At 39.4% G+C, this 17,000-nt stretch overlaps 1 protein-coding gene across 1 annotated transcript in view; it reads left to right on the top strand.

The window, feature by feature from the left end:
* The window catches only part of PHF21B (PHD finger protein 21B), a 160,433-nt gene that overhangs the window by 122,234 nt on the left and 21,199 nt on the right, over positions 1–17,000 (top strand). The window contains exons 6-8 of the mRNA XM_085569100.1: positions 5,752–5,844; positions 12,568–12,918; positions 14,938–15,060. Of these exons, the coding sequence (XP_085425226.1) occupies positions 5,752–5,844; positions 12,568–12,918; positions 14,938–15,060 (567 nt within the window). The remainder of the gene's footprint in view (positions 1–5,751; positions 5,845–12,567; positions 12,919–14,937; positions 15,061–17,000) is intronic.

Below are 17,000 nucleotides of genomic sequence, written 5' to 3'. Positions count from 1 at the left end.
GATGCCTCTATTTCTACCAGTTATATTTAAAAAAAAAATGCTTGAACTGAGGCATTGTAGGAACTGCTGTCATGCTAACAAGGATGAGCAACGAGGTGACCAGAGCATTGATTGGAATTGTTGGTTCTCTTTTGCCCCAAGTGTTCTCTCAGCCACTGTGCCACAAAACCACATCCTTTCTTCTGTCACTGGCTAATTTAGCAGAAAAGCTTGGAAGAGTCTTTCTTTCAAGTGTGTTCTGATAATTAAATGATTCACAGTGCCATGTGTGAGTGTAGAATCTGAACTCTTCCTACTCTGGAGCAGGTGGTTGGGCTCAAGGAACTGGTTGAAGGAAGAGCTGGGAAGCAGAAGGAAAGGAAAGGAGATTTTCTGCTTACTAGTCCTCAAATTTCCTGGCTCTGTCATTGAAGGGAAGCACTAGTGCTCACTTTGTTATAGTATAATTCTGGAAAAGTGTTATGGGTAATATATTGTGTTCTGAAAGGTATGCTTATGTAGTCACATACATATACATATATATAAATATATCTGTATATATTTATGGATTTATTTATATAAGCATAAATTTACCAAATCCTTTTACTATCTGAACATAAAAGAACAACCTTTTTATTTGGATCATCAAAGAAAAAATTACATTTGTAAGTGAATACCATAGAGTTTGCCACCTTCCAAAACTAAATATGGCTATTTTCTTTTACTAGGAGACAGCACCTACATAGCAGTATCTGCAATGATTTTTCACAGCTGCAGTCCTAGAACTATGGAATACCAAAATTAGGAATTCAATAGCAATGATAATTCTACCATATTGTGCTAAAGCAATATTTTCCATTGGGTTTTGTTGAAGAATTAGTAGTTTAATATTGCTGACCAATCTGCCTAAGTATAAAATGCATGCCTATGGGATGTACTGCACATCCAAGTTAACATTTGCTGAGAAAGTTGCTGCTTCCTTTTTTTTCTAATCCTAACAAACAATATTAACTGCATGATTTTAAAATCAGTCCTGTTTATACACACTCTATATAGAATTCAGGCAAAATTTTATTGTACTTTCCCCAAGTTCTATTCTCAAGGAAACAACTTTTGCTACCAACATCCAGTTTTTATGGCTGAACTGATATAACAGCTTCTTTTGTCATAAAGGGCTGGAATTTTCATTCCATTTTCTTTGTGGGTTCTGTTGTCCCCCCCACCCTTCCCCTGCTTTTCTCTGCCACCTTAGCTAAGAAATACTGGTTTTCCCCTTGTCTTTGTTCTGTTGCTTACTGGATACTTTCTGAAGCAAATTTAGCCTTCTTCTGCCTAGAAAATTGGATTAGCTTAGCTCAGGCCTGACAAAAGGCACTGTCTGGAAGCAAACAATTTTGTTGCCTCAGGTTGTCACTCCCCTCATGTTTTCCACTTCTGAGTGACAAAAGAGCAATAAAACACTCAGAGCAAGGAGTACAAAAGCAGCTCTGGGTCCAGTGGGTGCTCAGGTGAAATTCTAATTTTTCAGCAGCTGCTAATAGGCTGCATGGGCCATTTTGGTAGGTGAGGATTCCTAAATCACTAAGGGATGATGGTCATTTCCTCCTTTATTTTTCACCCCGTTGCCTTCCCTTTTCACACTGTAACCTTCATATCTTGCAGCTGTGGTAGGACAGTGGTGCTGGGTCTGTTGAAGATTTCCACTTGAGGCAGAGGCATGAAACTGCTTTTTGTGTGACATTGTTCATACATTTTCCCTTTACTCAGGAATATTTCTGCAAACTCTGAACGCAGACTAAGTCATTTGAAAACATTAGTCATTAAAAACCAGATCAACCTGGAACAGCTGAGTAGTTAAACAGGAAACCTTTTATGAGTCGTCTGAGCAAGAGACTATAGGAGTGATCACAGCTGCTGAGTCTTGCTTCACCTCATTGGCATTGTGCTCATTTGTGCAGGAGGTGGAGACTTATTTTGTTAAATATGGTTTCTGAATAAGGCTACAAATCACAGAACAGGTATGTGCATGCTAATTCATTTAGCACCTCCAAACTTTTTTTCTTTTTTATTTTGATTCAGAAATTTGGAGTGTGAGCTAATGCCTATGGAAAAAATTGACAATGAAGTGTGTGTGTGTATATATATATATATATATATGTAGAAATTATTTATAATTCTTTTTATTTAAAAAATGGTGCATTAAAAAAACAAAGCTACTGACCAGTAAATAATATGGTGCAAATTGTGTTTAGGAATAGGCATTTGGCACAGGTGTCTCCTTGTGTAAGTAATCAGCAGGATTTCTGAAACAGGAAAGAATGTGGGCTGTATTCATTGTGTTTTTCCTTTGCCAGAATACATACCTACAGTGTGTTCAGAGTTTGTATTTTTCAGTGCACCCAGATGGCAATGTGCAAGTAGCAAGAAGTAGAGATAGGGATTTGAAAATCCCATGATAAAAGCAGAGATAAATTGGGTGGTGCTCTGAAAAGCCTGGGAGACACAGGAAAAGCAGAACATTGCTTGCTTCATCTCTGCATATACTCTTCTGATACTTGCATGAGATGTGATTCCACCTTGGGCTTCCTTGCAAACGAGTGGTGATGAAAGGGATGAGTACAAAAACCCCAGCAGCAACTAAGGATTTGGTTTTCAAAGCAGGTGTGGAATTTAAGGTGGTACTTTGCCTCCTACTGCTTGTGGCTACCCTCATGCAGAGAGAACTGTTCCAGGACAAAAGTCCAAGTCGTTGTTAATTGGCTATAAGAAAAGTTGGTTTAAATAATATTTTTGGTGTCCAAAGAAAGGATAGTTTCAAAAATATTGATATTTTGAAAAAGCAACAGGACATGTATTTCCAATTATCTACTTCATAACAATCATAAATTGCATATGCAATTATGATTAATGAATTCTGAGTAAAGGGAGAGGAACTGGGGAGAACAAACACTTAAAATCTGTAAAGTAAACCTTTACATTTCTATGAAATTCCAAATAAATGACTGTTTACACAAAATATGTGTCTGAAATAACAGCCTCTTTAGAATACAATGAAATGTGAAACTGATACCTTATTCCATCTGTTTATTGGAAATACCACACACAGTGATTTCACCAGGTTCTGGAGAATGAAAAATTATTTCCACTGATTTTTGTGCAAGTTGAGTCTAAAAGGAAAGAAAAAATATGTATGCGAACATGTCTTACAGAGGCCTCAAAGTTATGTCCAAAGGCCTGTTGCTTTTATTGGTGGACATGGAAACATGATAATATTCAGATGTTTAGGTGAACTAGAGCACAGCAGTTATCCAGGATTTGTGAGGGAAGGGGCAGCAAGTTTTAGGTCAAATCAACTTGGAGGCTGCATACAGTGCTTGGCATTTATATAAAGCCCAGCTTAAGGTTGAATGCAGCATTCAAGTTGTAAAATGGATGTAGAATGGGTAAAAAAACCCCTGCAATTACTTCAGTGATGATCCATTCAGGTTAAGAATTTTCGTCTTTGCTGTTGCCATAGCAATCTGTTCCCCTGTCACTACCACATTAAAAATCCATTCTGTAAAACTGTTGTTGCCAATATTGAACGTGTAACAGACAAGGAGATTTTTTTTAATAGCTTAGGTTCAACATGAAGAAGACCTAGATCTTAAAAAGATACATATGTTCTTTAAAAAGAAGATTAGAATTTCCATAATTCATTGCAGGAACACAGTATTTGTGCTGCAGTATTGGTGTCAGTATAAAATAATTTGCAAATAATCCAGCAATGTAGTGTCAGTTGAGCTCAAATAATTGAACTGTTCAGCTGAGATACAACAAACCCATATGTTCCTGAGTTAAACTCTTATTTTGGTAACGTGCTGTAGAGCTGAATGTGTCTTTGCCCTTCTGTTGCTGGTGGAGTCTGATTCTCTTCCGTGATTGACTGGAGTGATTTTACTTATCCTGGTGTAATTCTGGAGTGAGAGAACAGTTATGTCTCCTTATGTATCTGTGCAGCCCAGGAGAAATAGTGGGACCCCTGGTATTTCCAAGTATACCTTGGACTTCACTGTGTGGTGAAAGAAATCTCTTTTGGGATAGTAGGAAAATATAGATCCTGCTTGTGATCAGCTTTCTGTAGCATCAGTTGCAAAGTTCATTTTGGTATTTACCCTAAAAAATCGGAATCTGGGCTGAATTCATTACAATTCATGCTAATACTAAGCAGGAATTTGTGATAAGTCTAATAAACCCATAGCAGCAGGTGGCAGCTCAATTTCTCCTTCTCCCCAGACTGCAGTAATTCATGTTATTCTTGCCAATGTGTGAGGCTGTGATAGGGTAGAGAGGGCAATGAAGTTGCCATTGTTTTTAGTCCATGTATCACCCTATAAGGAAACTGTGGCAGAAATACCCCCGTCTGTTCCTCACCCTGCTGCCAGATCCTTAATTCCTAAAGCAAGGTGTGATTTACTTGTTTTGTCATCCATGGATGGAAATGCTGCTCTCTCTGCCCCCTTTCTCTCTTCTCTTGGCTTGAGACAGAATTTTAATGGAGTATATTTATCCATGGATAATCCAGGGTACTAGTAATCCATGAGTACTCAAGAAAAATTGTCTTGCATGTTTATAACCGTTCAACCCTCCTTGTTGTTTTAATCAGGCAACTCTTCTTCAAATGTTAATCTTTGCTGAATATGCAACATCACACCCCTAAATTCTCTGACTGGAGTAGCAGAGGTAAAAATATAAACACTCTAGGAGAAGTTTATTGAGAATATTCTGCCTGAATACACTTGTTATTTCTTATGAAACACTGGAGACAGAATGAAATAGACTGTTTTGCCACTCTCTGAGTGAGGTCTGAGGAGAGCATATCAGTATGCATATGACACAGTTTCACTTTCCTTGAGCTGATTATGTTATAGTTTCTTTACTACTGACAAATTTCATTACCAGATTGGGGTAATAATAGCATATTTTATCTTGCTGGCTGTGATCCGAAATCTTGGTTTAGAGAAGAGTTAAATTTAGGGAAATTCAGTTGAATCTATGTTTTCCTCCATATTAGCTATTTCTAACAGCCTGATAAGATTTCTGTTTGGTGACTGTCTCTTGCTGTTATAATGACAGTCTCATGCTAGCTCATACTGCTGTGTCATCCCAACAGCAATAACAAAATGCTAGATAAAAGTTACAAAACCTCACCTTTAGAATATTGGCCAGTTAGCCAAAGTATGAACTTTTGGTTAGATGGCTTCCCCATCCTTGGAAATGTCCAAGGCCATATTGGATGGGGTTAGCTGTCTTCTTTACAAATATAGCCCAATCATAAATTTATAAGCCATCTGCTTATTCCATCCTATCTTAAATAAGCTTTGAAAAAATTTGGTATACAACTGAGAAAAGGGTGACTAATAAAAATAAGCATGGATGGCAATAAATGCTGTGTTGGCCCAAATGGGTGTCAGCTGAATGTTGTGTGGCAGTGTGCTGCAGCAGATTTATAGGCAGCTTTCCGTTTTAATAATTCAGTATTTACTATTTCCTGAGGCACAGCAAATATCTCTTTGTGACCCTGGCTACCATGAAATGCATCATTGTACCAATACATGTCACTGTGGTGCATTTCAGATCTTTTTGGAAAACAGTCTGGTGCATAGAGAGCCTTCAGCCAGGGCAGCTGGGGAGAGAAAAAGAGCTGGAAGGGAACTGCTAGCTCAGAGAGATTCTGTCTGGGAAAGCTTTGCAATTGTTTTAAGCTGTGTTCAAATGTTTTTCTTCCAACAGACTTTGGGAACGATCACTGCAGTGCCCATTAAGGTTCCTCAGGTCAGCTCCTTGCAGAGGTTGGCAGGACAAGGACCAGCAGTGCTACCTCAGGTACAAAATACAGTTCCAAAGAGGGGGTGGTGTCCTTTTGTACATATTCTCTGCTTCTGTGTAGTGCCCAGGCCTGGGTGCATCAGCATTTTGCAGAGTTGTGTTTTTCTTCAGCCCATGAAAAAAAAAAATATTATTCTGGGAGCATACTGATATCACAATGAAAAGCTATAAAATGTAATGTAGATTCATTGCGGAAGAGCAAAATACATATGGTGAAATGTAAATTTATGCTTTAAAGTTGAATCACAAATCAAAGAAGTGAAAATCTGCAGTTCTGTAGTTAAAAGAACTGGTGGAAGTGTTAACCTTCCTGTTCAAGATTTAACCCCATGTTCTGTTTCACTGGCTTCTTTGCCTTGTCTATCCCAATACAAAGTTTTGGCCCAGCTAACCCAGGTGCCAAACTGAGCAAAGATTCTCTGAGTAAGAGTAAAAGGAGAGTTGCACTCACTAGTTTTTTAAAATGTTTCAACCTGTCTTCTTTTCTGAACACCACTCACTGTTTCTATAATTATGCATTTTATTCCCCATTTCAACCCTCTTTCTCAAAATTTTTGGATGTCAACAAGTGTTTTGCTGCAATTCTATGGTTTGCTCTTCACATTGGTGATTATTAAGTATAAATATATTTCTCCCACTGTGGCGCTTAGAGCTCTATTTCTCATGTATGAAAACTAGAAAAGTGCTGAAATTGATGATATATAATCTTCTTCAGTCACTTGCTGCCAGTCCCATGACACTCACCACCACCACATGGGTGGCTGTGACAGTCACATTCTCTGGACAGAGAGACATAATTCTGTATCTCAGGAGAAGCACAGAGAGAAGAAGACAATCTTTTTCTCTGCTCCTTTGTTCCCCCATGTGGAATGTGGGATGGAGATTGTTTAGCTGAAGTGATGGCTGGATTGGATTCTGGTGAAGGTTGTTTGGGTTTGATGAGCAATTGGATCCAGCTGTGGCTCAGACTCTCAGTAGAATAGTATAGTATTTCTTTAAATAGTATATTAATATAATATAGTATAGTTTAATAAAGCTATCCTTCAGCCTTCTGATCTGGAGCCAGACATCATTTCTTCCCTGCAGTCAGGGTCTGCTGCATTTTTACAACTGGTGGCACCATTCAGCACCTCTCCTCATGCAGGGCACCAAAAAGGAGAAGCTATTGCCATCACTTTTGCTCTTCTGTTCAGCATGGCTGGCTACAAGTGGCTAAGCAAGCAGAATTCACTGCAAGCCATGGCAGCTCCCAGTGCCAGGATGGCCCCCAGCAACCAAGCCAGGGCAGCCACCTCCCTACACCTCAAAAGAAAAAAGAGGAATTGTACATGCTTTTTCTTTGTCAAATATGTCATCACAGGGGCATTGCTAACTACATAAATTGGCTTAGCAGCATGTCTATTTTCATAGCCAGCCTGCAATTGGTTTTTTCAGGCATGCAGAAAGCTTCTAGCAGCTTCCCACAGGAAAATCACTTCTGTGGCTGGCTTCTTCCCTTCTCGCCAAAAAATCAAGCCATGTAAAACCAACCCAGTGTTCAAAATATTTATAACATTTTTAATAAAGAACTCCCACCTGACTGCCTTATGCCAACATCCACAAAAAAGCAGAGCTGGCAGATTCCCACTCAAACATCCTTCTCAGCAAAACATCCATTTCTGTAGTATCAAACAAAGATGAAGGAGAAGAAAAACTAAATTAGATTGATTTCTCTTCTTAAAATCTGCCCGGGGTTCTATTAGCTGCATGTCACCTTTACACTTAGGTTAGCTGTCCATGACTAGCAACTGAAATACCAAATCATGGCAGGTACACAGCACTGGGAGATGCCTGATGGAGTGTGTGCCATTTGAACACGTGTGAAAATCCTCCTGAGTGACTCCTGGGTTGTGCAGCATGTGAACTGAGAGACCAGGGTTTGTTTCGAGGGGCTTGTTGCAGTTCTGGCCTTGCTGAGGTCTGCTCACTTTTGCTATTTTGATCAGATTAAGGTTTCTTCCCTGGTCTGCTCCATCCAGAGCAGCAGGATTAAAAATGTGGGCTGGAGCTGCTCCTTGGGTTTTGCCCTGCATTTCACAATGTCCTTCTGTAGGTTCACAGGCCACTGTTCCAGGGATATGCTAAAGAGAAGCTTAACTTGTATGTGAACATGGGATTCACTTATTCCGGGTCATATTGCCTGGGCTTTCTACAATTAAGAGTAACTTCTTTTTTATGTAGCCCCATCAAGGAGAAGGAAGAAAATAAAGAAATCTTCCCTGTGGGAAGAAAATAAACTGTTTATTTTGACAGTGGTCTCAGACCAGGCTGAAGATAATAGGAGCTTATTGGGAAAGGAACTAAAAATGAAACAAGATGCAAACACATGTATTTGAATGAGTGGGACAACCTGGATTTTAGCAAGTGTCACTGCTGCAAATTTAAGGAGAAATTTTTTGGTGGCTAATTTTAACTGATAAAAAAAGAAGAGGGAGGGAGTCAGTCCTCAGCTGGCATAAATAAGCACAGCTTTACTGAAGGCAGTGTGCATCTGTTCATTCTGGTGAAGGATATGATTACCCCATATTGCACTCATTTTATCAGCCATTGCTAATGTTTTCTGTGTAATCCTCTACAGTTTTCAAGAATGAAAGCTCTGGCTGCTGCTCCCAGCACTTTGCCTCTGTGACATATGAATTGTGCCAAATCCATTCTGAGTTTTTGTTTTCAAGCTCTGAGTACAAGGGTGAAGTGAAAACAAAGTGTGAATAATAGTCTTTCTCTCAAAGGCAATGTGATATTGTGTTGAGCTGAAAAACTTACTTTCATACAGATCAGCCCTGCTAGTATGAAGGACTGATGGATGCTGAGCACGATCCAGCTGATATCTGATACAGGGGAAGGGGAGGGCTCCTCAGTGTTGCTGACAAAGCTATAACAAGATACAGGGAATGGAAGCTGAAGTTAGGCAAATTCAACCTTGCTATAAAATGCCAGTCACAAGCATTAAAAAAAAAAAAACAAACCAAAACATTTTAACAATTTCCTCATTAAGAAGTCTTTAGTATTTTCTTTTAAAATCAGTCTTCAGTTTCTTGTGGAATTATATGGCCAGCCTGTGAACTGAAGGGTCACAGTGATCCCTTTTGAGTTTGTAATTGAAGTACACTGTGTTAACTTCCCTTCTTTCCCAGGCCTGAGGGAGAACACATTTACCAGAAATGCCCTTAACAATTCTCATATCACCTGCAGATTGTCACAGATGCAACTGCTCTAATTAAATCCTGTCCTTTAGGACTACATAGGATTGCCCACAGAGATTGGAGGAGCTATGTGACTTTCCTCCTTTCTCCTTTTTCCCCATACCTGTATAGGTTGGATCTTGAGGACTTCTCAAGAGTAGAAGTTCTTGGTGTAGAGAACTCTGTGATCAGCTTTTTCTTTCCATTTAGAGTCCCACATATTCAGAGAATTTCTTTTCTCTGTGTTGGGTTGAGCAAGACTCCGAGAGCGATGTACATCCCTGACTGAGTTATGGGAACTTGGCATTGAGATGTGTCTCTTTAGTGATCTCAGTCTTGGATGGTTATCAAGATGATCATCGCTTGGGAGCTCCTAGGATCACCTTGGGAAATGACCCATCTCCAGTGAGTTACGTTTATTTGTTTGTAAATGAAATCCTCCTCCTTCTTGTAGCAGTTTCGACATATGCGAGGCAGCCCCTTGTACTCAGACTCGCGTGCTTGATACAAGTATTTCTTGGCCATATAAAACCATTAGGTGTATATCACTTTATAGGCACGAATTACCCATATTACACATGAGAATAAGGTCCCAGTTCGGTGGCTGTTCTCAGAGCAGAGGCTCACCCCATGCAGAAGCAGCAGCTCCGGCAGTGGAATTCCCTTTCCTAGCAGCTCTGATCATCCTCCTCCAAAAACAACTGAGACAGGACCAGCAACTACACCCAGCCCCTTCCCCCAGCCCGAATCCCCCCAGTGTCCCGAGAGAAAACCCCCCAAAAAACAGAATTCCCCCTTTGTCCCAAGCACCCAGCAACCAGCTCCCACCAGCAGCTCAGTGGGAGGAAATTCCCCAGGAAATGGGTTGCCCATGATCATATTTTCCTGTGTCAGCAGTGACACACATCAGGCTCTCCCACCTGCAGCACTCAGCAGTTCATTCACCTCTGCAGAATTCAGCAATGTGTGCTTTGGAGAGCTTGAATGACATTTTGGGGAAATGGAAGCCTTTGAGTTTCATATAGGGACATCTGGATGGAGCTTAATAATATGGGATATACAAGAAGTCGTGTTAGTCACAGGAGCTGATTCTTTCCTGATCTGAAACTCTTTAAGATATATTGAATTAGAAGTTGTTGGACAGCAGAGCGCTCTGTGCATCTCTCATTTCCGTGTCTGAGAAGCAAACAGCCGCCACCTAGTGGGTGCTCAGACTGGAGAATATCTCCTGGAAAATGTGCTCACCTGCACATCTGAGAAGGACCGGTCTGAGCCCTTCCACAGGAAAGGAAATGAAATGTTTCTGTTATTCTGGATATTGAGGAAACTCAAGAACAACAATTAGGCTGCAATAATATATTTATATTTTATACATATAATGTTTAGGAAAACATTATATTCAAGAAGCAGCTCTCTCTTCTGTATTTTGAGCCCTGGTAGTATCACGTTCTGTTTTGACAGCTGTCAGAAGTTAAATGAAAGATACTTGGGGAAAGGAGTGTTGAGCTACAGGAGAATTGTTACTTGCCACACTTGCCAAGAGTTGAAGTGTTCTTTTGGTAACATACATGCTATTTCTTTTTCTTTCTCTTTTCTACTCTTTTGCTCGACTTTGGTGCCTTTTATTTCTGTAACTCCTGTGACTAAGACTGGTGTCTGCTTTCAGTAGAAAATTACTTTTTGATACTCTGTATGTGCAGGGCAGTCCCTGTCCTGCTCTAGCTTTATTCTACCTCTTCTTCAGTGATTGCCAGCTTCCAAACTTTTGCTAGTGCCACTGTCCCCCTTTCATCTCCCAAATTTAAGCTACAGTTTTACCATGAGGGAAAGGAATTTATGCTACCTTTTCCCTTCTTTTTTTTCTCTCTCTTCCTAGCTGATATCATTTATCTCCACAAATAACTGTGGGATTTTAGGTGACACTCTGCCAAAAGTCTTTCATGCAGCTATTTATTAAATGTTTACCCTTAGTGTTTATATTCTGAGGGGAACATTCATAGGTGTTGGAGCACAAGGGGCTTCTACATTTGCCTTCTTTTTTGGATTCACACTTGCATGTCTTTGAAATAAATGTTATTTTCACTGTAAATTATTGTAACTTCAACTCAGGAGTACCTGAAACTTTTGTTTCTCTAGTCAATCCTTTTTACTGCTCTGTTATTGCAAATAAATATGGTCTCCCAAGGTTAGGTAAACTTGGGAGGGAGTTTTCAGAGGCTTAGTCCATGAAAGCAGCTATCCCTCTTCTGTGTCACATGGTGGCAGAAAGTGCTCAGCATATGCTCTGTGATGTACCAGTTTGGTATGTCCTATCAGATAATTTCAGTATGCAGCACTTTATAAAGAATTTATTATTTTGGAAAATTAAGTTTGTTTCATCATCTGTACAGGCCGAGCTTATTTTGCAGTGAAGTAATATGTGCTCATCCATAACTTGCAGGATGTGTATTATGGGTGTGTGTAGGATTCACTGAGTAGATCATGCAGTAGAAAAGATAATTATATAGCTGGAATATATATATATATATAGGCATTTAGTTTTAATTACACTTTTGATTAAATATAGAAGTGCAATTAAGAGTGACAGATACAGTAGATCCTGGTAGACTACATGACAGTTTTTGGCTGGAGGAACTCGTGAACTCATGGGTTTAAACCAATGTATTGTAAATGCAAGTGAACCCAATGGGAAGAAATGACAATGTCTGACTCAGTTCAGAAGGCTGAATTATTTCTTTATTATAACTATGTTAAAATACACTAATATGTTATATAAAAAGGAGCTGTTGCAAAGCAGGGCAAAGTGTCCTCTTCCATTCATGGAAGTTCCTCCTGCATCCACCTGCAGCTGTAAGTTAGCTTTTTAATAACTTCAACAAAATATGATGTTTGGTGGTTGTGGGTTTCTTGTATCCCTCTCTTTATTTTATTTCTTTTTTGTGAGTTAAGTGATTGTGACTGATCTCCTCTCCATTTGACACGGCTTGTCTTAAACATATGAGGGTGTTCATTGACCAGTCCACCGGTATAAACTGTGGATCCAATATACAGGGACTTTACTGTCCCTGTAAATGCTTTCCCCCAGCTCCCTTAAAGATTCATCTCCCTCTTCTGAATTCATAGCAAAAGTGTCCTTCAGAACAGAAAATGTTTGCATCTGAGCTTTCCATTCTTTGCCAAGACTTTGGCTTACACATCGCTACTGAGAAACAGATGTGACTTGACTAGCATTTGTATGGATGTGTACTAATCAAAATAAGGACTTGATTTTCTTCTCACTTATTGTTTAGCATTGCAGTGAGTTAAGGACTTCAAAATGGTCCAGTTGAGAAGGGCTGGGAATATATCTACAAGTAAATGAATGGTTGGCTACTTGCAGTTGCTACATTCTGTTTTTCCAGATGCTCCTGGTCCATGGTGAATGCACTTAGAGATTCTACTGGGACAACTCGTGTGCGCAGAGTTTGTGCCTAATAACACCTGACTCTCTTGTTTCTAGGTTAGGCCAAAGACCCTGATTCCAGACAGCCTCCCAATCTCCCCGTGCCGAGACCAACCTTCCAAGCAGCCTCCCACCTTCCAGAAGGCAACCATAGTGAGCATCAAGAACCCCAGCCCTGCCCTCCCGACCGCCAACAACACCGTGGGCCATGCGCCAACGCGCGCCAGCCAGCCCCAAGGCGCCGCCGAGCCCGCGGCTCTCTCATCGCCTCTGAGCGGGGCCGGCGTGGCCTATGCCATCATTTCCACCTCCCCCAGCCATGCGGGCCCCCTCAGCTCCAGCGCCGCCGGCCCGGGGGGCAGCGACGGCATCCAGGTGCAGCCGCTGCTCATCAGCGCCGACAGCAAGGTGAGCGCCGCGGGAGCAGGGCCGGGGCTGCTGCAGGCACGGCGGGACATTGCCCTGGGAGGGCACAGTCAGTGCTGGCTTCTCAAAGAAAACAATCAGAAAGCAATGGGAAAATTGTTACACAGACACAGAACCTAGCAGACTGTTATCTGTGTACAAGCCTGTTTTTTACCAGGAACAAAACACATTATGTAGGCTGATACTAACGGGACCGTATGAACTTCTCTTTCCTTAAGCCAATTCTCACTTATAAAATCCCTGATTTTATTACAGGCTCAGATTTTCTATGTACGAGCAGGATATTGCCCTGGGAGTGTACAGCCAGTCAGTGCTGTCTTCTTGAACAAAACAATCAGAAAGCAATGGGAAAATTCTTACACAGACACATAGAAGCTAGCAGACTGTTATTTGTGTACAAGCCTGTTTTTTACTGGGAACGAAATACATCATTATGTAGGCTGATACTAACGGGACCGTATGAACTTCTCTTTCCTTAAGCCAATTCTCACTTATAAAATCCCTGATTTTATTACAGGCTCAGATTTCCTGTGGACTCCCTCTTCAATGATACAATGATATTCAATTTATTGACTGACCCCAAGGAGTACATAAAATAATCAGAGATTCCCTTCTGCTCTTTCAGGGGAAGACCAAACAAAATGAGATCTCAGGGTTTCAGAACTGACCAGGAGAAGAATCAGTAAAAAGAAAAAAAATTCAAGCTATGAATTACTGCTTTCATCTTTGTACTACTTTTCAGCTTTGGAATGCAAGAACTTCACCACTCTTATACCATAGACAGATTCCATACAGGCTGCTAATGTACCAAGCTTCTGTATTCACTGTAATTTACTGTAGTTTAATTATTTTTTGAATGAATTACTGTAATTCACAGTAGTTTACTACTGGGATCCTGCTACTTTTGATCTTATTGGCAGCACAAGTTCTCATACAGCACTAAAAAAATATATAGGATGTAGGATGGCTTTTAAGGTAAATAAAAGCAGACATCTCTTCCCCATTTCTTTGACATAAATAATTTTTCTCTTACTTAAAATGACTGCTGGCTCAGAAAACCATGCCTTTTAATGCTCTTGAATTTTCTAGAGCAACTGAGTTGAGATAATGTATCTAACACTTAAATGACATTGACTGAAAATGAGCAACGAAGTAGATGGAAAAGGCCTAGTGATCAAATCTAATAATCTTTATCTAGAAGGCAGTAGTCCTTGGGAAGTTCTTTGGAAGCTTCCACAGTCCTTTTGATTATAGGTATGAAGTAATATGTGTAGTTCTGTGGGCAGAAACTCATTACTTTTAATTTAATAGCTTCTAGATAATGTGACCTACATCATGTAATTCTTCATGTGATAATTCAAATATAAGCAGCTGGATAGACTACCATAAATGTGTGAATGAGGTCTGTGTCATAATCCTATAGGTTCTAAACAAGGCCTAAATTTAATTTAAAAAACATGTAGTTTATTTAGTTTACAGAAAACTGGACATCTGCTGCTTATAACATGTAAAGGCTGAGGTCTGAAGTCTGATCTCAGTTGTGTGAGGAGTTCCTTCTCTCCCATCCTCATGTACTTACTCTGAAAAAACACTGCTACAACTGAGATCAAACTGGGCTTGAAAGTTTAGTAATCCCATCTCTTCTACTTGTACACAAAATAAAATCAAAGGAGAGACCTTAAAATCACTAACACAAATGCTAAAGCATGGTTTCTCAGCCACCATCACAAGTCCTCTAAATTTAAAGTGTCCTAATTTTCAGAGGCACTGATCAAATGACTTAGGCTGTTGCAGGTTTATAATGCACCAATAAGAATTAACTTTTAGAAACCTAAGTATGGATTTAGGACCTTAACCTAGGTATCCTGTTGTTTTATGCTTTTGACTTGTGACTTACATTTCTTATACGTAGGGTATCAAGTAACCCTTCAAAGAGGACTCAGAGGTTTCAGGCAGAAATTTTCATATAGTGAATTCTCTTATTTGTGCATTGCCTTTTAGGTTATCATTATTCAACCTCAAGTCCAAACCCAGACAGAAAGTAAACTGGAGACAAAGAAATCTCCTGAAGAGTCATCTCAGGGACTGCCTGCTACCAAAAAGAAAAAGGAGGAAAATCCAGAGGTGATTTTTTTTTTAAATTTTTAATAAATGAGCTACAATATGGTTAAGTTATAGGGCCAAATCTAAACTTTCTTCCCTGTGCATATGCAATTACTTTATTTGTGCTTATGGGTCTGTCAGCTGTTCATCTCTCAATCTCTGCAATCAGGGTAATTTCTCTGTCAGAGAGTGCCCTGACAAATTTGGTTTGCACCATTCAAGCCTTCCACTGTCACAAAACGTAAGACTTGGAGGTCTCATAATACCTAAAGGTCTCATAATAATGTAGGCACCCCATGGCTGTAGCTGGATTTCTTGTGAAAAGTGTATACAAGATTAAGATATTTCATGTTACCAAACATATAGCATCAGATTTAGAGGCTGCCTATGAGGTGGAATTAACATTTCTTTAGTAAGCTGAGCTTTTAACATCTTCTTTGTAATGAATCTTGAGATTTTTAGATTGTATTAATAATTTCCTACATTTGCTGTGTACATGTCTTCCCATATGTACAAAGATTCTAGTCTGAAATACATTAAAATCCTTTAAATTGAATAAGAGAGTAGAAAGCAGGTAATGAGACTAAATCTCTTTTGGGAATTATAATTTTGATTTAAACTAGAACTATAAACTGTAATTCTTTGTAGAAATGGGGTCTCTAACAGACATTTTGGGTTTTGGCTGGCTATGTTCACATATCTTAGGTGTAATTTTAGGGCAGTTTGAGAAGTTATACAGACTGAATCTTCTTTTGTGGAAATGCTCAGCTCCTGTGAAATCTTAAACCTCACTAGTCTAATAAATGTGTAGCACAAAAGCATCCTTGGAGATGCAGGTGTAGGAAGATTATTACAATATAAACTGTGTTACTTGAGGCATGCATGTGGTCAAATTTTTCACCATTTTAAGAGGTTCATATGGTTAAAAAAGTATTAAGGATAAATATTTTAGCCCAAAATATCACAGCTCTATGTAGAAGCTCTGAAAAACTATGCTTGGGAAACCTCCCAAGTTTAAAATCTGACCCTTATATCAATCTTCATTACCATGAAATGATGGGACTGTAGAGTGCTGTTTTGTTTAGGCAGGTATTTCCAAAAGCTTCTTTATTTTGTAGCACCTTATGGGCAGAAAGACCAGTAGGCCCTGTTCAGAAACAGAATGCTAGGAAAAAACATCTATTTTTCTTTGCCTGGAACTTATCCCCATGAAAAAATAATTAATAAAAACCTTCAGAGAGATGCAGGAGGAGGCATTTGGACTGGGCACACTTTTGTTATGGGATTAAAAAATGTCAGATTTTCATTACATTGCTAACTAGAATATCTCAATGACCTTTTTCTAACCACAGACACTGTTCCTGTTTACTGGAGGTCTCAAAAACCTCAATTTTCTGGGTAGGGTGCTGACACTGTGCCCTAAACTATGACAGTTCTTTTCATAGATTTGTTGTACAGCCATAAATAGGTCTAGAGTTAATTTCTTTTGTTCTTTGAAAGTAAACTTTAGTTGATTATCATGTATTTATGCAATTAGCGTAATTAGAACTAACATCATAATTAGTATAAATACATGTAATGACATAAACAGAACATGTAATTACAAAATGAAATGCTTTTATGAATATCTTTGTTTTGCTTCATGAAAAGACATACTGTGTATTTCTAAAAGCACTCATGGCTTAGAAGCAGATGACTAAATTTAAAGCAAAAACAGCATGGTATTTTTATAAAGAAAACAGGCACTCAAGGCACTTCTCACTTTTATTTATCTTCCAAGCTGAAAACTGAGGCAGGAGCTCCAATATGGCTCTGTACAGAACTTGGGAGAGACTGGGATTTAACAACCCACACTGACAATTCGAAAGGAGCTAAGCAGAAATAACCAGAGTTCCAGTACCCAGGAATCCCACATGCAGGTCCTGGGTGTTCCTGATCTAAAGAGAAGGGCAAGGATCATT

This window comes from Lonchura striata, chromosome 1A (genome assembly GCF_050655825.1).
Source record: "Lonchura striata isolate lonStrDom1 chromosome 1A, ASM5065582v1, whole genome shotgun sequence".
Taxonomy (NCBI): domain Eukaryota; kingdom Metazoa; phylum Chordata; class Aves; order Passeriformes; family Estrildidae; genus Lonchura; species Lonchura striata.
The sequence above is the reverse complement of the archived record's forward strand: the minus strand, read 5'-3'. Positions and strand labels throughout refer to the sequence as shown.